This window comes from Miniopterus natalensis, chromosome 18 (genome assembly GCF_054644295.1).
Source record: "Miniopterus natalensis isolate mMinNat1 chromosome 18, mMinNat1.hap1, whole genome shotgun sequence".
Classification (NCBI taxonomy): domain Eukaryota; kingdom Metazoa; phylum Chordata; class Mammalia; order Chiroptera; family Miniopteridae; genus Miniopterus; species Miniopterus natalensis.
The window spans coordinates 36,527,704-36,554,138 of record NC_142098.1 but is presented as its reverse complement, the minus strand read 5'-3'; the positions used below and the strand labels follow the sequence as shown (position 1 = coordinate 36,554,138).

Below are 26,435 nucleotides of genomic sequence, written 5' to 3'. Positions count from 1 at the left end.
AGCCCGGGGAGGGGCGGAGGCAAGGGCGAAGCTATGCTGACGCCGCCCAGGCCAGGATGTCGGGGCCCGTCGCCTGCACTCACCGGCTCGTCGCCTCCTGCCACCGCTGCGCTCGCGCGCTGCCCGCACCGGAAGCGGAAGTGGGAGGCCGTGTTAAGGGAGAGGGGCGGGGCGGGGCAGAGAGCGCTTCCGCTACTCTGAGGGGCGGGGCCTGGAGGGGAAGTGGGGAGAGGCGGAGCCGAGAAGGGTCCGCAAGCTTAGGACGCGCACGTGAGATGGGGCTGGGTGAAGGTGGGTAAAGGGGGGAGAAATGGGAGACATATGTAATAATGTCAACAATAAATAAAAAGTAAGTACATAAAAAAACCTTAATGGGCAGATAAACATTATAAGAATAGATTGAGCCCGGCTAGCGTGGCTCAGCAGTTGTGCTTTGACCTATGATCCAGGAGATCACGGTTGGATTCCAGGTCAGGGCACACGCCCGGGGTCGACCCCCAGTGGGGGGCGTTCAGAAGGCAGCCCATCAATGACAAATCTCTCATCATTGAGGTTTCTATCTATCTCTCTCTCCCCCTCTCCATTCCTCTCTCTGAAATCAATAAAGATATATTGAAAAAAATAGATTGAGAAGGAACTAATAATAACAAAAAAAGAGACAAGATCCCTGAAGGCTCAAAATTCATCTTTATTGGAAAGAGAACAACCTACCCCCTATCTTCATGGGGAAGGAGGGCTGGGATCTGTACCCTCCTCCCATATGTACACTCTTCAGAATCATCCAGGAGAAGGTGCCCCCAATTGTGGGGACTGAGTGCATGGGAGCAAAGTCCCTTTTCCTCTCTGGACTCAGTTTTCTCATTTGTAAAATAGGCTCAGGGAAAACTCGTACTGCAGAGCTTCTTGCCAGCACTGAAAATGTCCGGTTCAGAAGGATGAGGAGGTGGGGAGACCTAACCAAGGGTGGCCCAAGGGGATGGGGGTACTGCCCATCCTGGTTGGATTCCCACAGCCCCTTCCACCTCCCTCCCACCCAGTGCCTCTCCTCTGGCACTGAAGAGGCTACGTGGCCTCAGGCCCGGGGGACAGGAGGCCACCCCCAAAGCCCACCTCACGGTACTGGTTGGGGAACATGTTGCTGCCCACGAGGCTGGCAGTGCCCCCGTCCCCGGGGACTGGAGCCTGGTATGAGTCCAGTGTCATTGGCTCAGGGCCGGGTGGCTCCCCAACTGTGGCCCCTGCAACCCCATTGCCTGTGACAGCGCTGGCAAGTGGCGGTGCAGGGGGCAGCATGTCCAGCATGGTGAAGAGCGTAGGGGTCGTGGTTTCATAGGGAAAGCCGTCATCCAGGAGTTCTGGCCCTCCAGGGGGCTCTAGGCCAGGGAGGGATACGGTGCTGGGGAAGAAGTCTGTATCTGGCAGCAGGGCCGATGGAGGGAGGAACGGGCCTGCAAGGGAGAGGAGAAAGAGAAGGAAGCACGGTGGGCTTTAGAATCAACTTCTGGTCAGGTTCTAACTCAAATGGTCAGTCCCCTGCTAAATGTGTTATCAGTGTGGCCTTCTTTAATCCCAAAGAGAACCAGGGTTGAAACAACAGTCCTGCATTGCTGGGGAGTTTTCCCCAAGAATAAGGAAGGAGAAAAGGCTCAAAAGCACCCCCAAATATAAAGACAATCCAAAAAGTGAAATAAGCACACCAGTGAGAAAAAAAGAGACAAGACCCCCTAAGGCTCAAAACTCACTTTTCCAAAGTGAGAAGTCACCAGTCCCCAAATTGGAAGGTAAAATGACAAGGGTCATTATAGGAGAGCCTCTGTTTTTGAGACAAGATAAACTTTACCAGCAAAGGTTGATTATGCTTATCTCAGAAAGAAACTAAGGGCAGCTGGGACTCTCTATTTCCCAGCCTACCTTGCGGCTAGATATGGGCATGTGACTAAATTCTGCTGGCTAGAATGTAGGCATGACGGTTGGAGCTGCAACAGACATTTGGACCATGAAATGGAAACTTTGAGTTGAAAAAGGCAGAAGCTTGGGACTCTGGTGATCATGCAGCCACCAAACCATCCCTGGGCCACCTACCTCTGGACTATGTTTATGTGAGAGGACAAATAAAGTTCTGTCCTATTGAAGCCCCTGTTATTTGGGGTTTTGCTGTGAATACAGTCAAACATGATCATAACAAATGCAGGTGGCATGCCTGATTTCTGACAAGTTCCTAACATATGGCACAGCCTCTGTGCTAAATAACTATGTGACATGACTTCAATAAATTCTAGAAAGGACCCTGAGAAGTACAGTTTCCATCTGACAGATGAGTAAACTAAGGCCCAAACAGATCACACAGTGACTAAATTGTGGCCTCAGAATTCAAACCTAGTCTGATTCCAGAGGCCATGCATCTAACCATTGCACTATAGTGCCAAGGCAACTTTGCCCCAAGAATGAGAAAGGGGGGCTTTAGACATTGAGAAATTGAGGTGATGGAGGAAGCAGACGAATGGCAGGTGGCTGATGAGGAGGGGTTTGGGGATTGGGGATTGAAGATTGATGAAATGGTCTAGGATGGGTGGTTGCTAGGGGTGCAGCTGCTGGGCATTGGTTACAGTTGCAGTGGGGTGAGGGGACAACAGATGGTACTTGCAGTCTCCAGGGTGGGACTGACTGGAGTGTCCAGGCTGGGCCGACTGAGCAGTTGGTGGCTGGCTGGAAGGGGTGTTGGGGAGAGTGTTCTTAGAGCTAGTGTCACCAGGTGGGAGGTCTCTGATGGCAACCAGACAGGACTGGAGTTTATGGGAAATAGAGGCTGGCATGTGAGTTGAGATGAAGGCAGGGGGAGAAGAGGTCAGAGGGTGGTCGGGCTAGATAGGCTCTGAATGTGAGGTTGGCTGACCCCATTTATCCACCTACGCCCTGCTACCTGTTTCACACCCATCATCACTAATCTATACAGATGCCAAGATTCAACTCCCTGCTCCACCACGGATTAACTGTGTGACCTTAGACAAGAGACTTTGCCTCTCTGAACTTCAGTTTTTTCACCAGTAAAATAGGGTCTGAGTAGGGGGAATGATAGCACCTGCACTGCAGGGTGATTGTGCAGATCAAATGAGAAAAGACACACAAAGCACTTATATGCCTGTCATACAGTGTCTGTAAAATAAATACATTAAAATTTTAAAAGCCAATGAGGCCCAGCCGGCATGGCTCAGGGGTTAAACATCTGTCATCACTGATGTTTCTATCTCTCTCTCTGAAATCAATAAAGATATATTTAAAAATAATAATAACAATAAAAAGCCAATGAGGTAGGTAGGTAGTGAGACTTCTCAGGCGCTCTGAGCCTCTGAGAGGTGGAGCAACTTGGCAAAGGTAACACATCAAGTAGATGGCCCAGGGGAGATCAGAGCCTCCGGACTGTGTCCAGAATGGCTATTCTTCCTACTTTATGTTGCTGGCTAAGTGGTATGTCACTGGCCTTGTGGGAACTTTTGGGGGACCAGAAGAGGCCAGCAAAACAGGGCTGCAGCTCACCCTCATCCCACCCCAGGGGGCAGGGGCTGGCCCAGAGCCAGGACCTACCTGAGCCGTGGCTGGGCAGGAAGTGGTCCAGGAAGGCGGGCTTTTTCCTCCGCCGCTTGCTCTCGATGCCATGGGGGTCTGAGAAAAGACAGAGGTGAGGATCCCTGGAGTCCGACAGCCCCTCCTCCCCAGCCTGGGGCCCAGGAGGGCAGTGGGGCCACTCATCCCCTTCCAGGGACCCAGAGATGGGTGTGGGAAGGGACAGAGGGGACATACCAGAGCTGTTTAGCTCCCCAAGGACATCGGGCATCCCCCGTTTCCGCTTCTTGTCCACACCATAGCTGTCTGTTCAGGAGATGTCAGGGACATACAGAGTAATCCATCAATAAAAACAATTATGACTTAATTTTATAGACCGTTTGGGAAGTTGTTGAGCTGTTCTAGTCCTTGGCTGAACAGTGCAAATGGGTGTCCACACCTTAATCAGAATAAAACTCAAACCCACTTCTAGCCACACTGGTCTTTGCAGTTCTGGGAACACTCCAGGCAACATCCTGCCTCAGGGCCTATACATTTGCACTTTAAGCAGCTTAAAAACTCTTCCTCAACTCCTAGCCCTTCCCTGGAGAACTACGGAGTCATCTTCCCATTCTCAGCTCAGCTGTCCCCTCCTCCAGGAAGCCCTCCTTGACCCCTAAATCTGAGTCAGATGCCCCCTCTGGGCAATCTGAGTCCCCTGAGCAACTGATTCCTCCCCAGTCCCGTCCACTCTTGTCGTCACTGTATAGGAATGGGTCTATCCTCCACAGGACTGAGACTCAAGAGAGGAGAGAATGATTAAATCCTCTCAGGATGCCATGAGGTGGGTACTATTATTATTTCCATTTTGCACAGGAGGAGAGTGAGACTCTGAGAGGCCAAGGCCACACAGCCAGTAAGCAGCCGAGCCAGGATTTGAACCCTGGTCTGTGCAGCTCTGAGCCTGCATTCTGCTTCTGCCTCTTCCCCTTTCCCTTCTGAGTTGCCCCAAGCAAGGCCAAAGACCTGGTCTCTGGGGTGGTGCGCCACCCTGGGTTGTTGTGGTTACCGTGGTCCCGAGGCAGGTATGTGAAGGGCAGAGGCTCGCTGCAGACCCCATCGGTAAGCCGCTGCAGGAAGACATTGACTGTCACAGGTTCAACGATCTCCAGGTCCTCGTAGGGCGGCGTCTTGAACACAATGGCAATCTGGCGGTGCACGTCAGCCTGGGAGAAGTCAGCCCGGCCTTCCCAAGAGGCCCTGCTGAACACCACCGATATATCCTCTGTGGGAAAGTAAGGATATGACCTGAGCAAGGACACTGGGCCCCCAACTCATTCAGTCTCCACCCACATCAATATTAATATTAATGTCCTAAGAATAAAACTAATCATTGTGGTAGCTAACCTTCTGTTGAGCACCTGTGTGTCAATCATTATAAATTTTTAAAAATATATTATCTCTTAATCCAAAAGGCAGAGAATTTTTTTTTTAAAAATATATCTTTATTGATTTCAGAGAGAGGAAAGGAGAGGGAGAGAGAGAGATAGAAACATCAATGATGAGAGTCATTGATCGGCTGCCTCCTGCACGCCCCCAACTGGGGATTGAGCCCACAAGCCGGGCATGTGCCCTGACCAGGAATCGAACCCCAATCACCTGGATCCTAGGTCAACGCTCAACCACTGAGCCATGCCTGGCTGGGCAGGCAGGTAGAATTAATATTCCCACTGTGTCAGGGGTCCCCGGGACCACTGTCAGATTCAGTTATTCATAAAGGAAACTCATAGGACTCAGAATACAGTCCTCACGGCTAGGATTTATCAGAGCACAAAGGTACCAAGCACCCTCAGGAAAGGGAAAAGGTGCCTGGAGCAAAGTCCAGAGGAAACCAGGCCCAAGCTTCTAAGAGTCTTCTCTTGGTGGAGTCACACAGACATGGCAGTTCCCCCCAGTAACAAAATGTGACAACACACACAAAATACTGTCTATCGAGGAAGCTCCTTAGAGACTCAGAGCCCAGGGTATTTATCGGGGGCTGGTCACCTAAGCACCCTCTGCCTGGCATGGACCAAAATCCCAGACTCCCAGAAGGAAAGCACATGGTCCATACAAACCACATTGCTCATATAAACAGCGTAGGCACAGTGAGCCACTCTTATAGTCAGGGAACGGGGGGCAGAAACCCCCCCAAAATACAAGTTCCCAGAAGCCAGCCAAGGGCTAACCTTGTAAGCAGGCCTTTCAAAAGATAACAGTCTCATCCTGGCCAGTGTGGCTTAGTGGTTGGCACATAGGCCCACACAGTGAGGGGTTTCAGGTTTGATTCCGGGTCAAGGGCACATATCTGGGTTGCAGGTTTGATCCCTGGCCTCGGTGGGGGTGTGTGTGGGAGGCAGCCAATCAATGTGTCTTTTTTTTATAATTTAATTTTTAAAAATATATCTTTATTGATTTCAGAGAAGAAGGGAGAGGGAGGAGAGAGATAGAAATATCAATGATAAGAGTCATTGATTGGCTGCCTCCTGCATGCCCCTCACCGGAGATCGAGCCTGCAACCGGGCATGTGCCCTGATAGAAAATCAAATCGGGATCTCCTGGATCCTAGGTCGATGCTCAGCGCTGAGCTGGCCAGGCTAATATGTCTCTTTCACATCGATGTTTCTCTCTCTCTCTCCCCTTTCCCCCCCTTCACTCTCTAAAAAATCAGTGGAAAAAATATCCTTGGGTGAGGATTAACAACAACAACGAAACCAGGATAACAGTCTCAGATCTGCTATGTTAACTCTTTTCTACAACCCACTTTATTTTTTAAAATATTTTTTAATTTTAATTTTTATGATTGATTTTAGAGAGAGAAAATGATTAACAGCACAGTCTGCCTGGATTCAAATCCTGTCTCTACCTACCTACCTGAGTGACCTTTAGCCACTTACTTAACCTTTCTATGTCTCAGTTTCCTCATCTGTAAAATGGGTATTATAATAATAGGCTCTACCACAAAGAACTATTAGGCAATTAGAATATCTAATGAATAATGTGTGAAAAGCACTTACAATGGAGCTTGGCATCTAGTAAGAGCAAGGTAAATATTAGCTCTTCTTTAGTACTGTCGGTGGTGATGTTATTTATAATAACAGAGACAGAGGGACAGAGACAGCAAGAGATGAGATAGAGAGAATGGGAGAAAGGGGAAACAGGAAGAGGGACACAGAAAGAGACAGACACAGAATAAAGTTTTTTTTAAAAACGCACCTTATTTGCGCAGCTGGGCTATGTATGGCTCAGCGGTTGAGCATCGACCTATGATCCAGGAGATTGCGGTTTGATTCCTGGTCAGGGCACATACTTGGGTTGTGGGCTTGATGCCCAGTGGGGGGCATGCAGGAGGCAGCCCATCAATGACTCTCTCATCATTGATGTTTCTCTCTCTCTCTCCCTTCCTCTCTCTGAAATCAATAAAGATATATTTAAAAAACAAAACAAACAAACAAAACCCCCTTATTTGAGGAAGGGGCATTTGAACAGACATGACTGACATGGAGGAGATGCTTCTCTTGTACTCCATTCTCTTCATCCGTAGCCCTTATCACAATCATCATAAACTATTGATTTGTGCAACTCTATGGTGTTTGTATCAGAGCCTCCCAGTTAGTGAGCTCGCAGTGGCAAGGCCTGCCTGGCACCCAGGCCTGCCTGGCACCCTGCAGATCACCAGCAGGGGTGGCCCTCCTTCTCTGTACGTGAATGAGTGAGTGACTAGTGAGTGAATGAACCAATTGGTTGTGTCCCACTCCAAAATCAGAGTTCTGGATCCTTCTGCCCCGCGGCCAGGTTAGCCAGCTCCTCCTAACCCTCTCATCCTGGCTACCCCACAAGCCGCCAGACCCCCTCCGTCTGCTCGCTGCCCCAGGCCCCTCACCTTTCTGCACCTTGTCGCACAACAGGTAGAGCTCCTCGCCACCCGTGCACGGCCCGCTCTCCTTGTTGATTCGGCAAATCCGCAGCTCGGATGTGTTTGTGGACTCTGGGAAGGAGCATGAGGAAGAGGTGTATATAAGAAAAAACAGGAATTCGGTCATCAAATCCTTACAAGTATCCCGTGGGTGCCTACCCGGGGCTGGGGAGGGGTGGGAAACAGAGAAGCCAGGGCACCTGACCCTCCTGGAACCCATGGTCTGGGTGGAAACAGAAGCTGCTCAGACAAGAGGGGGGGGTTAATGGACACGGAGAGGTCATCCATGCTGAGGTTTGGTGAGTGGCCCAAAGGGAGGCCCTCGGAATTCAGGGAGCAATGGCGGCGCCAGGCGTTGGAGTCGATCCTTAGGTGAGGGTTAATGGCCTGAAATCTGTAGTGGACACCTGCTATTTTGCCTATCTACCAGTCCTGGCCCTTCTTCTGTTAACTGCCCCCCAGTTTTCCCGGGAGGGACCCTCCCTCATCTGTCTTGGGGATCGGGTAAGGCTGAGCCCCCTCCCCAGCCTGGCGGCGAGCATGTGCCCTAGATCCAGCCAATCAGAATATCGCCTCCTTCTGGCCACAGCTGATTGGTCAGAAAGGATCACATGACCAACACCGAGCCAATGAGACGCAGCCCTGAGTCTTTGAGCAAAACTATTGGGAGCTGGGAGGAGCTGCCAAAGCTGTAGGATAGAGCCTGGAGCTGCGGGTAGTTCCCTCGCCCCCAGGCGGGAGGGCGCTGCGCAGATTGATTCTAACGCAGACCAAGCGTCGCTGAGAGAGGAAGGGCACTGACCCAATTACATCTCTGAGGACCTGGATGCAGCCAGACCTGAAGCACTGTGCTACCTCTAGATTTTTATTTTTATTTAATGGAATAGACTAATTCTTTTTTTTTCTCCTTCAGCCCATTTGAATTGGGATTCTATCACTTGCATCCATAAAAGCCCTGATTGAATGAATATCCTTCCCCATTTCGATGCTGTGGCAGTCACTATAGGCTGGCTAAAACCTACTAGCCATTCCCAGTCCCCTCTTCTATGCCTGTGCAACACTATAGGAGATGAAAACCTAGATACTTTCTTTCCCAGACTCCCTTGCAACCATGGGACCAAGTCTGGCCAATGGGACATCCACAGAAGTCTAACTTGGGGTGGTGAACACAGAGATGACATATTATAGAATTGTACACCTGAAACCGATATCATTGTATTAGCCAATGTCATCCCAATAATGCCAGTATTTAAAAATAAGAAATCTATGAGGGGGATTCTGGGGCATATATTATTTTCTCTATCAAAGAGAGAAATATTATTACTTGCGCTACCTCTTCCCCAGAATAGCCTAATACAGTTGTACAGGTTGTACATCTACAATACTAGGAGATCCTGTTTACATAGGCTACATAGGAAATGCTGGCCCCTGGAACTGGGCAGTGTACCGCCTGCTCGCCATAGAGGGTGACACTGCCCATCATGCCTTGAATACAGTCACAATGTCTGGAGCTATGGCAGCCAGCTCATGACCATGAGGGAAAAGCAAAGAGAATCACAGAACTGCTGAACAGATTCCCCGATACTGCTGGATCCACAGGAACAGACTTCATAACTGAGACATATAGAAATAAAGAACTCCCTGTTGGTTCATGCCTTTTTATGTGGGGCTTTTGGCCAACGACAATCCTGTGGACACAGCACCCTTGACTCACTCTTGTCATAGACGGGCTCTGAGAGCACGGGGTCCATCTGGCGCATCTGTCCCTGCTGGTCCCTGTAAGAGGCCTGGAAGCAGATCCTCACGACGTTCATGTCCACCTCCTGGTGGTTCTTCAGGGACCCAGCTGTGGGAGAGATGTGGGGAGGCTGAGGCTGGGGGTAGAGAGCCTGGTGGGGGCAGAGGGGCTGGAGGAGGTGGTGGGGCCCAGGGAAGGTGCGGGAATGGGAGCGGGCAGAGGAGTTCCGGGTCTGGGCTCACCATTGTAGGGGTCGATGCCCAGCTGGATTTTCCGCTCAATAGCGGCCTCGATCTCCTTCTTCCTCACACACTGGATGCCCAGGTTGTTAAAGCTGTGGGGGGGGGGGGGGGAGGCTGTCACAAGGGGGCAGGTGTAGCTCTAACCCACAGGAGGGCTCCAGCAGATGCTACTTGTGTTGGGACAGTCTCAGGGGCTGAGGTGCCTGGGCCCAGGGGTCCTAGCCTTGGGGTGGGGTGTCTGGGGTTCAAACCCTCCAGGAGTGTCAAGGATTCTTGAGAGAACCGGGGAATGCCCCTTATCTATACCACACGACAACACTGGCCAACCTCATTGGTAAGAAAACTGCAAATTAAACACCAATGCGATGTCAATTTTTAAAAACTCATCCAAACAGCAAAGATCAAAATATGTGCTAATACCCTCTGCAGGTGAGGCTGTGGAGAGTCAGGCCTCTCACCCCCTGCTGGTGGGGCTGTAAAGTGCTCTGGCAATTACACATTGGAGGACAATCTGGCCATATTCATTCCACAAACATTTTCTGAGCCCCTACTATGTGCCAGTCATGTGCTAGGCACTGGGGGATATAACAGGGAACAAAAGAGACAAAAATCCCTGCTCTTACTAAATGTATAGGTAACTAAAAATATATATGTACACACCTGGAGCAGCAATTTCATTTCTAGGAATTTATCCTAGAGAACCAAATTATCTATATTTAAAGCTATTCACTGCAGCTCAGTTAATCATAAAATCATAAGGGATTAAAACCATCATAGGTGCCCATTAATAGAGGACTTGTTCAAGTCACTGTGTACATCCACTCATTGGAATACAATGCGGCCAGTAAAAAGGATAGGGCAGCTCGAAATGTTCTGATAGGAACGCTCTCCAAAATGTACTGGAACACATAAATGAGGTGCAAGTGTCTGGTATTATTTGTAAGGAGGGAAAAGATATATCAACGCAGAGCATATTTTTAATTGCCTCCAGGAAGGGACACTGGTATCTGGAAGACTAAAGAAGGAAGGAAATTTATTTTTCACTGCACACCCTTTCTGAACCTTTTCTTTTATTTATTAAAAACATATAAATTATAAAGTGAGAGAAAAAGTGGGACTTGCAGTTAAGTCAGGTCTGGGGTCAAATCCCAGCTCTACCATTGGCTCTCTGTACCCCTGCAACCTCTCAGAGCTTCAGTTTCCTCCTTTACAATATGGGAATAAGTACAAAGTTGTGAACGTGTAGGGCAGAGCTCCAGGCCTAGGGAGGGCCCTTCACCACCTCCAGGGCTCAGCTTCCCCATCTAGAAAATGCAATAGGGAGAGCCTGGCTAAGCTGCGCCTTGCCCGAAGGTCTCCCTGGGTGAGACCCTCAGAATTTCCGTGACCAAGAGTGAGGGCCTGGGGTCAGGGGTCAGGGTTGGGTACCTGTGCCGGGGACTGACGTGAGGCCGGAGCCGCACCCTGCAGACGCCGTCGGTGCAGTCTTTCCCCACAAGGCTGTGGGGGTGCACTCGGTGAGGCCAGTCCTTCCACACCAGGCATGCGGTCACCTCGACCTCCCGCAGCCCTCCACAGTCCCGGAGCTGCAGGAAGACAGGTGCTCTTTTGGGGATCCCATCATAGATACCTGCACCCATCCAAACTCCCTGGGTAGCTCCCCACCCCTCCCCCCCATGATAAAAGGGTATTTGCTTAAGGCCCCTCTGAGATCCTAAACCAGAGACTTCCAGCTGGTACCCTGGGGGCCTTGTAACAGGATAACTGCCCACAGGTTTGCTTCCTTTGGCCACTCTTTTTCTTTTTCTTTCTTTCTTTTATTTTTTTAATCTTCACCCGAGGATATTTTTTCCATTGCTTTTCAGAGAGAGTGGAAGAGAGAGAAAGGAACATCGATGTGAGAGAGACACATCAACTGGTTGCCTCCTGCAGGAGCCCAAACCAGAGCCGGGGATCGAGCCTGCAACCGAGGTGCGTGCCCTTGGCTGGAATCAAACCGCAGGCCGATGCTCTAACCACTGAGCCAAACCAGCTAGGGCTGGTCCTCAGACTTTTAAAAACTGGATGCATACAGGGTGTCTAAGTACAGCCCACAGATAACATCCTTGTGACAAGGGGAGAAAGACATCTTTTCAGTGTCTACCACCTTCACTAGGTGATCAAGGTCAGCATCACCAAGACTGAGCCCAAATGACTCGGGCACCCCCATGGCTGGGAAGGACACATCATCACGGCCGTGACAGCCCCTCCAGAAGCCCCTCCTGAATCTAATCTTGAAGGGTTATGGTTCAATTCCTGGTTACGACATGTACCTGGGTTGCAGGTTCGATCCCCAGCCAGTCAGGGTGCGTGCAGGAGGAAACCAATCTACGTGTGTGTCTCTCTCTCCCTTCCTCCCTTCCGCTTTCTCTAAAAAAATCAATGGGAAAAAATATCCTGGGGTGAAGATTAACAACAACAAAAAAGATAGGTGTCATATTTTAGATTAAAGGAAAACAAATAGTAATGTATTTTTATATGGCTGGTAGTTCCACAGTGTATATGTAGGTAACTAATAAATAAAATAAACTGATGAACAAAATAGGTCCAGAGAGATGGAAGCATGGCACAGACTGACAGATCTCAGGAGGAAGGGTGGGGGTGGGTGGGAAGAGATTAACCAAATAATTTATATGCACATAGCCCATGGACACAGACAATAGTGTGGTGAAAGCCTGGGGTGGGGAGGGAACCAGGTAGAGGGGGACAATGGGGGAAAAATGGGGGACATCTGTAATATTCTCAACAATAAAGTAAATAAAAAATATCAAGCTGTACACTTAAGAGTTGGACTTAACACATATATTAAGATAAAATATAACAATATATAGTTTATTATATTAAATTTAATATATTAAATTTATATTAATTTCCTATTCAAGGTTAACTTGACTATTAAATTAATTGTTAATTTGATATTTAAAATTAAATTTAAAAATTTAATTATTAAATTAATATTTTAAGATAAAATGTAACTTATACAAATAACTCAATCTTTTAAAAAGAAGAGAGACTAAAGAGACACAACCACCAAATGCAACACATGATCCTTGATTGGATCCTGGATTGAGGGGAAAGAAACAACTATAAAACACATTTTGGGGACAACTGGGCAATTTAAGTATGGACTTGCTAGATGACATTATGGAACATTGTTAATTTTCCCGGGGTAGTAACAGTGTTGTAGCTGTGTAGGAGCTTATTCTTAGGAGATGCACTTTGAAGGCTGAGTATGTAGAAGTGACATAACATGATACCTACAACTCATTTTGCAAATGGTTCAGTAAAAAAACCCAAAAAACAATGCGTATTTGTGTGTGTGGAGAGAGTGGCAGGTCCAGCAAATGTGGCAAAATGTCAACTGGTGCATATAGGTGAAGGGTACACAGGTGTTCACTGTCCTATTCTTTTAATTTTTCTGTAGATTAAAATTTTTCATCAAAACTCATCAAATGTATACATTAAATAAGTGCAACTTTTTGTATATCAACCATACCTCACTACAACTTTAAAAAACCAGAAAAAAAGATTTAAAAATTTTAAAACAATAGAATGTTGGGAAAACTTTGGAGCGTACATTGACAAAGTATGAGATGTCATGTTTTTTCAGATTTCCAGATTCTCTTTTTTAAAAAGGAAATTATGGCAAATGGGCCAAATTTCTGCTCAGCAACCACAGGTGGCAGTGGATAAAAATCGACCCCTCTAAACCATGGGCCCAGACCTGTGATGCTTCCTTAGGTCACCCCTGGGGCCCTGCTCTGAACTTCTAGAGCTGGTGCCCGGAAAAATACAATAAACCGGTGAGGTTCAGTGGGGTAATACTGCTCTCTAGCGGACATTTGGGGTATTGGGGTGATTCTGGTTGACACTGCGATGGGCACCCTTAGCGGGCAGTAGGCAAGGCCAGAGATGCTGCACAGCCTACAAATGAGGGATAGTCCCACACAAGACTTCTGAACCTCCCACCACCATTTCATGTCAGTGAAAAACCTGTTGAAAATGATCAGAGCCCAGAAACTAGCAATTTTACATATATAGTATTTTCCCCATAATTAAAAAATACACTGAATTTTAAGTCACCAAGTCCACCAGGCTGGCGCAGGCTGCATTCGTGGCCCCTGCATTAATGAGGTCAGAAGCAACTGCCACCTGCATTACGCTTCCCTGGGGCTGTGCCCGAGCATTTACATACTAAAATGAAATGTGCTTATATATGCTCCACTATTTTCTTTGATTTCTCCTTCAGTCTAATGTTAGGGCTTTATGGATCCTGGGCATGATTATGAGTAGAGGTAGGTGATATTGTCAATACATTTCGTTGAGTCAGACAGGATTAAAACCATTCACCTGACCAGCTTCCTGCTGTATTATTAGGAGATTTTGAAGAGATCAGGGTCAACAGTTTCAGGATTCATGAAGACTGCACAGCCAAAATCTGTTCATCTTTGAGGTGACACACAAGATCATGGATAAGCACAAGGCCTTGGAGTAAGTCAGACCTGGCACCAAGCAGGTACTACCACTGGCCTTGTGCACATTAAACCTCCCTGGCCTACTGTCTTTAACTGTAGGATGGGTATCATTGAGTACCTGACACACAGAAGCACTTAGTACATGTCAGTAATTACAAGAGTAAACTTGCTGTGTGCCCCTGAGCAAGTAACTTACCCTCTCTGAGTCTCAGTTTCCTCTTCTGAAAGATGGGGATGAAAATCCTGAATCCAGAGTCAGAAACAGGTCATCCCCTATTGTTGGGCATTTACTGTTCTAACTCTCTGAAATCAAAACCAACACCAAGCCCAAATAATTGCCTGGAAAGACTGAGAAATAAAAAGCTGGGGAAAACACACAGCCTACAGATAGCACCCCACAGATAACTTCTAATTACAAAGGGAAAGCTGTACCTTTACAAAGCAGAGACCTGGCAGACACGACCTGTGATGGGCTGAATTGTGTCCCCCCAAATTCATATTTAAATTCCTAACTGTCAGTCCCTCAGAATGTGACTGTATTGGGAGGTAGGGCTTTTAAAGAGGCCATTAGGGTAGGCCCTGATCTGATCTGCCTGGTCTCCTTATGAGACCAGATGGCTCAGTTAGTTGGAGGATCATCCCATGCACCAAAAAGCTTGCGGGTTCAATTCCTGGTCAGGGCACATACCTAGGTTGTGGGTTGTGGGTTCATCTCCCTGGTTATGGGTTCGATCTCTGGTTGGAGTATGTATGGGAGGCAACCAATGGATGTCTCTCTTTCACATTGATGTTTCTCTGTCTCTCCCCCTTCCTCTCTCTCTAAAATAAATAAAAACATATCCTTGAGTGAGGATTAAATATAATAATACTAATAAAAAAAGAGGAGGTCATTTGAACACACAAAGAGATATCAGACAAGTGTGACACAGAGGAAAGACCATTTGAGGACACAGGGAGAGGGCGCCATCCGCGAGCCACGGAGAGAGGCCTCAGAGGAAACCAACCCTGCCGACACCTTAATCTTGGACTTGCAGCCTCCAGAACTGCGAGAAATAAATTTCAGTTGTTCAAGCCACCAAGTCTGTGGCATTTTGTTATAGCAGATTAAGTAGATTCACACATCCCCTATCGAATTAGAAAAACAGACAAAATGCTTAAAGATAAATAAGGGGCTATGATTGCCCCCAATGCACCACACTTACCCCCTTCACGAAAATCCAAAGACTGGGAATATGTATCTCCAAGGAAATCATTCTTTTAACCAGAATGTCAGCTGACTGCAGGCTGCTTTTGGCTACGATGCCTGAAGCCAGATCAAGTAGCAACTACAACCATCCAACTGTGTGAAGGGGGCAGTGTGCCAGTGCTGGGCCATCTCCCTGGTGTCCTCATAGCTTCCAGAAGGCAGGAGCTTCATCTCCATTTCACAGATGAGGAAACTGAGGCCAAGATAAGCACTGGGCTTGTCCCAATTCACACAGCTGGTAAGTGGCAGAGTCAGGACTCAAACCCAAGTCTTTCTGACAGTAAAATCCCAAATTTTGCAGGACAGGGTTGCTTTGCTAATCACCCAAATAAACCCCTGAGTACAAATCCCATTGAGAGACAGGGAGGACAGAGAGGCAGGAGACCTCAGAGAGGCAGGGAGCATGGGCCTGGCGGGGGGGATGTCAGGAAAGGTGCCCCTGAAGTGGGCTGTGGCCTCATGGGTGAGTAGGAGGTGATCAGGTTGCAGGAGAGCACTCCAAGTAGAAGGAACAGCATGTGCAAAGGCCAGGTGGCTGGTAGGTGGCGAGTGAGGAAGGGATGGGTGGAAATGGGCCAGACAATGAGAGGTCTTGGAGGCCTGGCAAGGGGCTTGGGCTTCCTCATGGGTGCACTGGGGAGCCCAGGGAGGGTTCTGAGCAGGGAAGAGGAGCAGACGTGCAATTTAACAGAACTCCTCTGGCTGCCTTGTGGGGGTGAGGGTGGGGGCAGGGGTTGTAGGAGACTGACAGCTGGTGACTAGGAAGGAAGCTGAAGGTCAGGGAGAAACCAGGGCTGAGACCTGGGGCTAGTGGGATGGTTAGTACACAACTGAGGCTCAGTAAACATTTGCGCAAGCACATGAAGGCTCCGTACTGGGGAAGGGCAAGGAACCAGGCCTCAGACACCACTGGGAGAAACAGTTATGGACACAGCCCCAGGGAGGACAATTGGGCAACATCCATCAAATTACCTCTGACCAGCAATTCCACTTCCAGAAGTTATCTGAGTGACACAAATGAAGGAAATAATAGATGAAGCGTGTCATTCTCTACAGCCCTGCTGATGATAAATAGCCGAGACTGGAAACAACCTAACTGCCCACCAATAGGAGACTGCACAGAAACCACCACACATCCTCACAATGGGATACCACGGAAAAGAGAATAGGGCAGCTTTACATACGCTAGTGTGAGCTTAGCTCTAAGGTATATTCTTTTTTTTAATCCTCATTGGAGGATCTGCTTATTGATTTTTAGAGAGAGAGGAAGGGAGAGAGAAAGAAACATCGATTGCTTGCCTCCTGCATGTACCCCAACCAGGGATCGAACCTGCAACCTAGGTATGTACCCTGACTGGGAACCGAACCTGCAACTTTCTGGTATACAGGACAATGCTCCAACCAACCAAGCCACCTGGCGAGGGCCAAGATATATTCTTAAATAAAAAATAAAGCACAGCACAGAACAGTATACATATACAGATGCTCCTCGACTTATGCTGCGGTTACGTCCTGATAAACTTCCCAGTGTAAGCTGAAAATATCGTTAGGTTGAAAATGCATTTAATGCACCTCACCTACAGAACATCATAGCTTAGCCCAGCCTGCCTTAAATGTGCTCAGAACACTTACATCAGTCTGCAGTTGGGCAAAATCATGTAACACAAAACCTATTTTATAATAAAGTGTGGACCATCTCATGTAATTTATTACGCATATAATAAAGTGGGATGGCCAAGCCTAAGAGCAATGATGATAATATAAAAATAGCAGCTCAGCTCTGTTGAGTGCTTACCAGCTGGAGGTCCTTAGCACGTATAATGAACTCATTCACGCCTCCCAACAGCCCCAGCTGGTAGCTATTATTACCATCCCATTTTGTAGAGGAGGAAACTGAGGCACAGAGGGGCTGAGACACTTGCCCAAGGCTGCACAGCTAGCAAATGGCTGAACAGGGATTCCAGCCCAGGCGCTCTGATCCTTACGGCCTCGTTTTGAACCAGGAGGCTACCCTGCCTTTACAGCCGTGATCATTTGATCAATCCCGCCCAAATGCTGGGAAGAAGGCCTTTCTCTGAACGCCCTTTACAATTTGGTTCCGGCAATAGCAACGGCAGGAAGGATAACCACGGTCAAAGACGTGAACCAATGCCCGCGCGCGAATGCCGGGGCGGGGAGGCGCCCCCGGCCCCGGGCCCCACCTCGATGGCGGGCAGCGTCTTGCTGGCCTCGGTGCTGCTCTCGCCCAGGATGCTGCCGGCCGAGCGGCCCTCGCACTCGTAGCGGAAGCGCATCCCCCGCTGCTTGGGCTGCTCCACGATGACCAGGTGCGGCCGCGGCCCCGCGCCGGGCGCCGGGGGCCCGAGCCGGCCCAGCGCGCAGCCCCAGGACGGCGGCGTGGCGGGGGGCGCGGCGGGGCCCAGGGTCACGGTGCTCAGGGAGGCCGCCCCGCGCGACACCAGGCGCGTCAGCCCCTCTCCCGGGCCCGGCGGCGCCACCTCCAGGCCGAAGCCGTTCTCCTTGATGTACTCGTCGATGATCTCTGCGGGAGAAGCAAAAACCGGGGTGCCTCTGGTTATAAAAGAAAAGGCTTGGTCACCCCCCCGCCTTTTCCAATCCATTCATTTCTTCTAGACATTTCTTGCGGGCCGAAGGCAGGGGCCTCAGCGCCAAAACACACAAAAGCCCCTGCGGTCCTTCTGGCCAGCAGCCTCCCAGCACCCAGGAGCCAGAACCCCGCGGGGGGGGGGGGGGGGGGATGCGGCCTGGTTTCTCTGCCCCTGCACCCTCATGTCCACTGCCTTCCGTAAGAGCACCACTACCCACCCTGTGCTCAAGCTTGGGGGGGGGGGGTGCATCTGTATTAGTTTTTCATGATCTCACATCTCCAAGTCCCATCCATGAACTTCCACTTCTATCTCAATTCTCTCCACCCCCATTGCCTCCACCCTGGTCCACCTTCCATGTCTCCCATCTCAACCACCACTCCCGTTCCTCCAGTCTGTCCCCCACACACAGCCAGAAAGATCTTATATCAGACCATGTTCCCCCACCTGTCAGAAGCCTCCAGTGGCTTCATCTTCCTTAAAGTCAAAGTCAACACCCTACCCATATAAAACCCTCTCCAAACTCCATGCATCTCAGAAAAATAAAACCCCACAGCCTGGTGCTGGCGCGGAGCCTTGCTGTGGACTGGCCCCTGCTGTCCTGGGCCCTCCTGCCTCCCCCTCTTACTCTGATCCAGTCTTTTTTCTGTTGCTTGCACCCGCCAAGCCTGGCCCTCTTCGGGCGGTGTACTTGCTCCCCCATCTGCCTGTTCCATGCTTCCCTCCATTCAACCCCTACTGGCTCTTCATCCTCTGGTCTTAGTTCAAATGCCACCTCTTCAGAAAGGCCCCATCTGCTGTCTTTCTCAGGCCATCTCTCCCTCTACTGTTTATTTCCTTCACAGCCCTTAGCCCAGTCGAACCTTAACTTGTTCATTTATTCCTTTCCCTACTGTCTCCTCCACTAGAGTGTCAGCTCCCGAAGGGCACTTTGGTCCGTGACTGAACCCCCGGTGCCTAGAACAGCCTGGCAACGTGGCAGGTGCTCAGTACAATTCCCTGAAGGAATGAATAGTGACACTAAAGGCAGCTGACATATACAGTCGTTGCTAGGTGTCACGCACGGCTAATACCTTGGAAATATGACTATTAAAATCCCCCAACAGTCCCAGAAATCACACTGTGATGCTCCCTTCAACACCCCAACAAGGAAGACCTGTCTGTGAGCACTTGGACTCCTCAGCCTCCCCCAAACTTGCCCTGTGATACTCACCCAGTTCATCTGTGGAAGGAAGAGAAAGAAAGAGAAAGGTGAGGTACAGTTGAGTGGTCAAAACTTTCATTTTTTAAGACAGATCCCCACCCTCTTCTGGTACCCTCCTCCTCCCCCCATCCTGGGAAACTGGGCTCTGGCTCCCAGGGGAGCTAAACCCCAACCTCCATATCCCCCTCATGGGCTACCTTCCATTTAGCTCCCAATGTTGGGGTCCCAGGGTCAGTGTCCCCTCAAATGTCTCCCCAAGATAATTTAGGCCAGAGATTATAAAGCGTTGCTGGGAATTCAAGGAAAAGCCAAGGGTCTTATAACCAGGGGAAAAATGGACACTCAAGATTCTAAACCAAATGTGGGGGTACTCCCTCCCTACAGCCCACCCTAGGCCCCCAGAGGTCACTGGCTGGTGTCTGAAGATCCCAGGAGGCCAATCCTCCTCCTCCAGGCAGCCACCCACTCTGCATCATAGACCAGTCCCCCAGCAGTGCCCACCTGCCATCCTGGATTGGCCCCTACTTCCTGAGAGAGGAGGGACAGTAATGTTGGGGAACCCTTATCCCTCCTCAGGAAAGCTCAGCCTGGAAGGGGCCATGGAGAAACCGAAACCAACCTCCCTTTATTCCACAGACAGGACAAGGGGAACCCCAGAGGGAGCAAGTGAGCCCGAAGTCACACAGCAAGCGAGGGCAGGCCGGGCCAGACGCCCCACCCAGGGTTGCCTGGCTGGCCACTGGCCTCAGACACCAACCAGCCCCGATGCCAGACCTGTCCTCCTCCTCTTGGGGAGTGGCTCCTGGCAGCCAGACCTTTGCTCCTTGGAAAGCAGTATTCCTGCACCCCTTATCTCATCCAATCTGTGAAGTCAGCAGGGTGGGGAAGACACCCTCACTTGGTAGATGGGGACACTGAGGCTGGGAGAGAGGAAGGGACATGCTATAGATCACTGATAGGACAACCTCAAGTCACTTGAACTTGGAAAAACATTAGGTATCTATGCTGAATGACCTGGGGACCCAAAGATAAGTTAGACTTTGTCTGGGCCCTCAAGGAGCTCCTAGGCTGCAGGGGGAAACTGAGGCCCTGGGCAACAATGGCCAGAGCTTTGGATTGCCTCAGTTCAAATTCTGGCTCTGCTGCTTGCTAGCTGTGTGGCCTTAAGCCCATTACTCAATGAGCTTGTGCCTCGGTTTCGTTTGTGATCTATAAAATGGACACAATAATGCCTGCCTCATTGGGCTGTTGTGGAAATTAAATGAGCTAATACTATATAGGAAGCACTTAGAACTGTCACAATAGTAGGTGCTATATAAATGCTGGCTGCTATTAAACAAGGTGTTGGGAGACATTGTTTTATAGCCTAGGTAAACCATTTCCCATCTCTAGGCCTCACTGGTATGTCTATAAAATGGGGATGTTGGAAGACATGGTTTCAGAGCATGGAGTGTAGAGTCACACAGATGTTAGTTTGAATCCCAGCTGTCACTCACTGGCTGTGTGGCCTGGGTCAAGTCACTTAACCTCTCTGAGCCCCCCTCTGTACATAATGAGGTCTGCGCGCCTATCTCAGGCATTAACGTGAGGATTCAGGATCACAAAGGGAAATTGCTTAGCAAAAGATCTGACCATTTGAGGCCCTCCATAAAGCTTAGCTAATATTATTGTTATCTAAAATCCTTTTTCAGCCAGGAAATACTAGAAATTTCCTCCCCTTATTCAAGGCTCAGCTAAAACAACACCCTACACAGCCCCCAACCTCCCATACAGACCTGCTGCCATCCAGGGGCAGCCAGGATGGGCCACACTTGAGCAGATCTGAGAGCAGAAAGCCAGCTATGTCTTTCCTACCTCAGTGCCTTTGCACATGCTGGTCTGTGCCAGAATGCTCTTCCTCCAGTTCATTGCATGGCCTCCTCTCATTCTTTCAAGTCCCTATCCAAATGTCAGCTCCTAGATAGGTCTTCCCTGACCACTGTATCCAAGAGTCCCCAGAACCCCCACTATAATCACTTACAGTTAGATGCCTTTGTTTTATCATTTAAATGGAACTTACTAGAATCTGACATGATCTTAAGTTACAGTGATTCATATCTGTCTGCTGTAGACTCTGAGCACCACAGAGTAGGAAACATGTCTGCCCCATCCCCACTGTATACCCAGACCATGTGTCTGTCCCATCAAAAGGAGGGAAATTTTCCCTCCCACTCTATCTCAGTAGTTCTCCCATCCTCTGCCTGCTATCAGATATCACTGACCCCAAGATTTCATCATAGCCTTTATCACACTTTATAAACCCTTGTTTAATTTATTGTTTGTGTGTCTGCCTCCATATCTAGGTAGGGAATCCCATGCAGGTGGAGCCAACGCTGTTTCAGTCACTGCTGAGTCCCCAGCACTGCCCAGCACAGAGCCAGGTACAGAACAGGAACTCAATAAATATTTATTGAATGGATGACCTCAGAAATTATTCTCAATTGAAACCAAAGACCTAGGTCTCAGGCCAGAAAAGTCTCAGTCTTGTTCTAGCTCAGAACTAGTGCTTCGGCAGTACCTGTCCCCAGTGCCATCTCCAACCATTCACTACCACCCAAACTCACAGATTTGTTAGAAAACCTGCAGCGCCTCCTCCCCAGTCAGGTCAGCACTTCTGGTGTCCATCCCAAGACTCTACCTCCAGAGAAAGGCTCAGACCTAGCCCACTGGGGGCCACTGAGTTTCCATGGTGACAGGACTTATCCCTGCCCTCCAAATCTCAGTCTATTAATAAGAGAGAGGATGTTTCATTTGGCTACGATTCTGCATTTCCTTGGGCAGTACTGACTTTTGGATGGCACAAGCTGAGGGACCTTATAGACTAGTGGTTCTCAGCATCTCTTGGGAACTTGCTAGAAATAAAAACTCTCAGAACCCATCCTAGACCTACTGAATCAGAAACTCTGGAGGTGGGGCCTGACAATGTTTTAACAAGCTCTCGGGGTGACTCTGATGCACACATAGGTTCAAGAACCACTGTTATAGACTGTTTAATAATAGTAATAATTGTTATTATTATTACACCACAAACAATTAACACTTATTGAGCCTTTACTGTATGCCAGTTACTACTTTGAAAGTTTACCTGTATCAGCTCATTTAATCCTGTTAGTCATCCTAAAAGGGGGAGACACTGATATTATGTCCATATTACAGATGAGGAACACTGAGGCCCAGGGAGAAGTGACTTGCAGGCATTTGCACAGTTAGGGGTGGGTATCACCAACATGTAAACACCAGTCCCAAAGCCCAAGTGTGATTATTACCCTCTGCACTACCACGTGAATCTCTACAGAAGACTCCTCTTAGAGTGTGAATAGGTGCTTAGTTTTACCTGTCCAACTCCTAATCACCTGGGAGGTAGGGGCATCTGGGACCCCCATCTAGATGAGCAGGAAGGGACACCATCAAGGAAAGCTGTGGTGGACCTCGGTGAAACCCCCAGACAGAGGCGTGCCCAATGGATTCCCCCTCCCCTGTCCTGAGTGTGCAAGAGGGCAGGAACTGTGGAAGGCTGCTCACCCGTGGTCCTGGAAACCGCCAGCGAGAGGGAGGAGAGGTCCGGGGACCCTGCAGGGAGGGAGGCGAGTCTCAGGAGGTGATGGAGATCCCACGGAACCCGTCGGGCCCCACCCTCTTGCTCTCCTGGCCCGCCCCTTCCTCACCCCTCGCCCAGAGTCTGGCCTTAGCTCCTTCCCTAACTTGGGAACAGCTCCTTAGTTTCTGTCATTCACCCCATCCTTTCATCACACTCAGGCCCCGCGCCTGCAGGAGTCCTCCTCAGCCTCCGTTAGGAGAGCCGCCGCGCCCTTCCTTCTCTCGGGGGGCAGCCCCTAACCCTTCACTTTTTCAGTGTCAAGGCAGTCCCTTTCTTTCAGATCCTGCCTCCACTCTCCGAGGCAAGCACCTCCCACTCTTTCTTCTCTGAGTCAGGCCCCTCCCTTTTTCTTTCCATACAGCCCCGCCTCTTCTCTCTACCGGAGTCGGGCCCCTTCCTTCACCCCCTCGGAGTGTGCCCTCGCCCCCTTTTCCACCTCCAGGCCCCGCCCCTTACTCTGAGTAGGACCCAGCTTCCTCCTTTGAGTTAGGCCCCGCCCCTTCTGTGAGCCAGGCCCCCTTTCCTGCCCTCTCCTAGTCGGGCCCCGCCCCCACCCCTCTGGAGCAGGTCCGGCTCTTCCTTCTTGGAGTCAGGCCCCGCCCCTCTCCCTCTCGGAGTCGGACCCCGCCCCCTTCTTTGCCTCAGGGTCAGGCCCCGCCCCCTCCTCACTCCGTAGTGGGACGTCTGTCTCTTACCTCGGGCCAGACCCTGTCACCATCTTCTGCCTCCTTCCTTCCCTCTAATACAGTGTCCCCCGAACCCTTACACTCTCCCCACAAAACCCCTGGACTCCTGTAGGAGCCCTCAGAACCTTCGCATCATCAATCCCGCCCCAGTCTCTTCTCCTGAACCCCGGCCCCGCTTACCTAAGGCCCCCAGCTCCGGCGCAGCGGACGGTCTGGCTACGCGGCGACTCGGCATGGCCCGACCAGTGGGGACGGACGGCCCGGAGGCCGGCCCAGACTAAAACACACACGGGGCAGGCCGGGCAGCCAGGCGGCACTGTCCGGCGGACGATCGCGGGTCGGACGAGCAGCGCAGGGGCTGGGGCTGCAGGCCGGGTAGGACGCGCGGCGCCCGGGGTTGCGGGGGGCGGCGGGCCGGGCCGGGCGAGCGGCGGGCGGGGGCGGGGCGGCGGAATTCCCCGGCGCTGCCGGCCTGCGCGTCCATTGGCTGTCACTCCGTCGTGACGTCACGCAAGGGGAACGGGAAAACCCCACGCGTCACGTGGCCTCGGGGGCGGGGCCGGCCGGGAAGAGGAGGTTGGGTGTTCGGGAGGGGCTGGCGCGGCTGGCCATTGCTCTGGGGTAGCCAGCTGAGGCCTGCTTAGAGCCATTCACGCCCTACCCATGGAGCAAATCGGGAAACTGAGGCCCGCTCCCCACTCCAGGTCTGCCAGCGGGACTTGAACCTTTTGTTTTTCTGGCTGGAAGGGAAGCTTTGGGATCAGGAGGTTGCCAGAGCTCTACAGCTGTCATTGATAATGATTTTTAGGAAACCTCCATGATTTCTCTACGGCTCATTTTCTGTAAATTTGGAGTGAAAATACTTAAACATTTAAAGCTACAATGTCAGTTCTAGGTTTTTGTTTTGTTCCTTGCTGTATCCCTAGCACCAGAAACAGCGATTGGAACACAGTAGGTACCCAAAAAATGTTTATTGAATGAATGGATGGATGTTTCATTCCTCCCCACAGCCCCTTTAAGTTTCCTAGTAGCCAAGGAAACTTTACAGCTCCAAGGCTCAGTAACTCAATCTGGGAATGACAACAGTGTAGCGCCAGTGTACTTCCTAAGCCATGTGCTGACCCTTGAGCGAAGTGCTTACCTGGGGGCCTCACAGATGCTTCACACCTCACACTCACAACAGAGGCCCGTGATAGGATTGGGATTCTTGCAGAAAAGAGTAAGGCTCAAGGAGGGGCAGCCATTTAGATCATAGTCCTAAAGCCTCCCGTCCTTCAGAATGACTGGGTGACCAGCAGGTTCCAACTTGGACACCAGGCACCCTGACCAGAGTGCTGTATCTGCTTGTGTAAAATTTGAATGTTCCTCTTATCTCCATGGCTCACAAAGACTCACTGATTCATTATTGGACATACACTTATTCGCACACCTGCTATATGCCAGAGCCTGCACTGGGCATTGGGACACAGCACTCACCAACCAGGCCTGGTACCTGCTCCTGGGAGGCAGCAGCAGTTTCTCAAAGTGTGGCCTCCCAGCCCTTCAGGCTCAAGTTGGAGTGCTACTGCTAGACAGCAAAGTATTGAGCAAACTTTTTAAAAACTGCAAAGGGCCAGACAGCAAATATATTACACTTTAGGCTCTGAGGGCCAGACAGGACTCCAAGTTCAACTCTGCCATAGAGCAAAAGCAGCCAGACAATACAGAAACAATGAATGTGGCTGTGTTCCGATGAAACATTATGGATATTGAAATTCAAATTTTGTATAACTTTCATGTGAAACAAAATATTGAGTTTTAACCATTAAAAATATTTTAAATTACACAAAAGCTGTGAAAGGCTGGATTTGGCCTGCAGGCTGTAGTCTGCACACAAGAAGTACATTACAAAACAAGTTATGATTGAGGGTCCAGAATCAGAGTGCCTGGATTCAAATCCTAGGTCTCCCACCTACCAGCTGTCTGACCTTGGGCAACAGACTTCTTCACTCTGAGCCTGATTTGTAAAATGGGTCTAATAATAGGATGGTTGTGAGGATTATATAAGATACTAATAGCCCTGGCTGGACAGTTCATTTGGTTAGAGTCATCCTGATAACCAAGGTTGCTGGTTTGAATTCTGGTCAGAGCACAAACAAGAATCAACCAATGAATGCATAAATAAGTGAAACAACAAATCAGTTTTTTTCTCCCTCCCTCTAAAATCAATAAAAAATACTAATAGTTGGCACTTGTATAGAGCTCTTAAATGTGCTGAGCACTGTTCTAAGCACTTTGTGTTCTGAATACTTGTGTCACATCGTGAGACCTTGGACAAATTTCTTACTTTCTCTGGGTTTTCTCATCTGCTCTTGTGAACATCTGACTTACAGAATTATTATCACACACAGTGTGTAATTGTGCCAGGCACAGGGACACAAATGACAAAAGCCCCTCCCATCATGGCGCTAAAATCAAAGTGGGGGAGACAGATGGAAAATAGATAAGCAAATATATGTCTGGAGGTGATGACAGTATTACAGAATAAAGCAGGATATATGGATTGAGTTTGGAGGGTACTATTGGGTTAGGAAGTTGGGATGACATCTGAGCAAAAGAGCTGAAATGGTGAAGGATCCATGTGGATATCTAGGGAAGAGTACTCAAGGTACAGGGAACAGCAAGTGCAAAGGCCCTGAGGTGGGAACATGCATGGCATATTGAGGGAATAGCAAGGAGGCTGGAGTGGAGACTACTGGGGAAGTAGTGGAGATGAGGGTATAGCAATGGTCTATAAGGTAAACTTAAACCACCTACAGCTCTTAGACTAGAGCTTGGCTCATAAGGAGCATGGACTAGTGACTCCTATTATAGCGTGAGGAGGCCACCTGATTAGCCTCTGCCCCTTGCGAATGTTGGGCCTCACAACTGTTTGTTGAATAAGTGAAAGAAAATATCAGAAATCCTCAGTGCTCAGGATTTCTGCTGGGCTGAGCCCCTTGAGGGCAGACCTGGGGCTGTCTTGGTCCCTGCTGTGTACATAGAACCCCCTCGCTCAGGGCAATGTCCAGGGCAGGGGCTCAGGGAG

At 49.7% G+C, this 26,435-nt stretch overlaps 1 protein-coding gene across 2 annotated transcripts; it reads right to left on the bottom strand.

Annotated features, from left to right (window-relative positions):
* Positions 1–567: 567 nt before the first annotated feature.
* RELB (RELB proto-oncogene, NF-kB subunit) lies at positions 568–23,618 on the bottom strand. 2 transcript variants are annotated; one of them, XM_087827255.1, is made up of 12 exons: positions 23,549–23,618; positions 22,607–22,654; positions 19,055–19,063; positions 17,437–17,777; positions 10,904–11,061; positions 9,476–9,567; positions 9,210–9,341; positions 7,463–7,567; positions 4,610–4,825; positions 3,799–3,867; positions 3,583–3,660; positions 568–1,448 (listed from the first exon to the last, which is right to left on the bottom strand). In XM_087827255.1, exons 1-12 carry the CDS (start codon positions 23,601–23,603, stop codon positions 1,063–1,065), a joined length of 1,689 nt encoding a protein of 562 aa, XP_087683381.1. In that variant the 5' UTR covers positions 23,604–23,618; the 3' UTR covers positions 568–1,062. The 2 variants fall into 2 exon arrangements, with proteins under 2 accessions (XP_087683381.1, XP_087683380.1); XM_087827254.1 differs by lacking the exon at positions 19,055–19,063.
* Positions 23,619–26,435: the final 2,817 nt, after the last annotated feature.

Coding starts and splice junctions, on each gene's coding strand:
- RELB (XM_087827255.1), bottom strand. CDS start 23,603: ATGCCGAGTCGCCGCGTAGCCAGACCGTCCGCTGCGCCGGAGCTGGGG. Junction 11,062..17,436: donor AGACGCTGCCCGCCATCGAG/GTGGGGCCCGGG, acceptor GTCTTCCTGCAG/CTCCGGGACTGTGGAGGGCT. Junction 3,868..4,609: donor ATACCTGCCTCGGGACCACG/GTAACCACAACA, acceptor TCTCCTGAACAG/ACAGCTATGGTGTGGACAAG.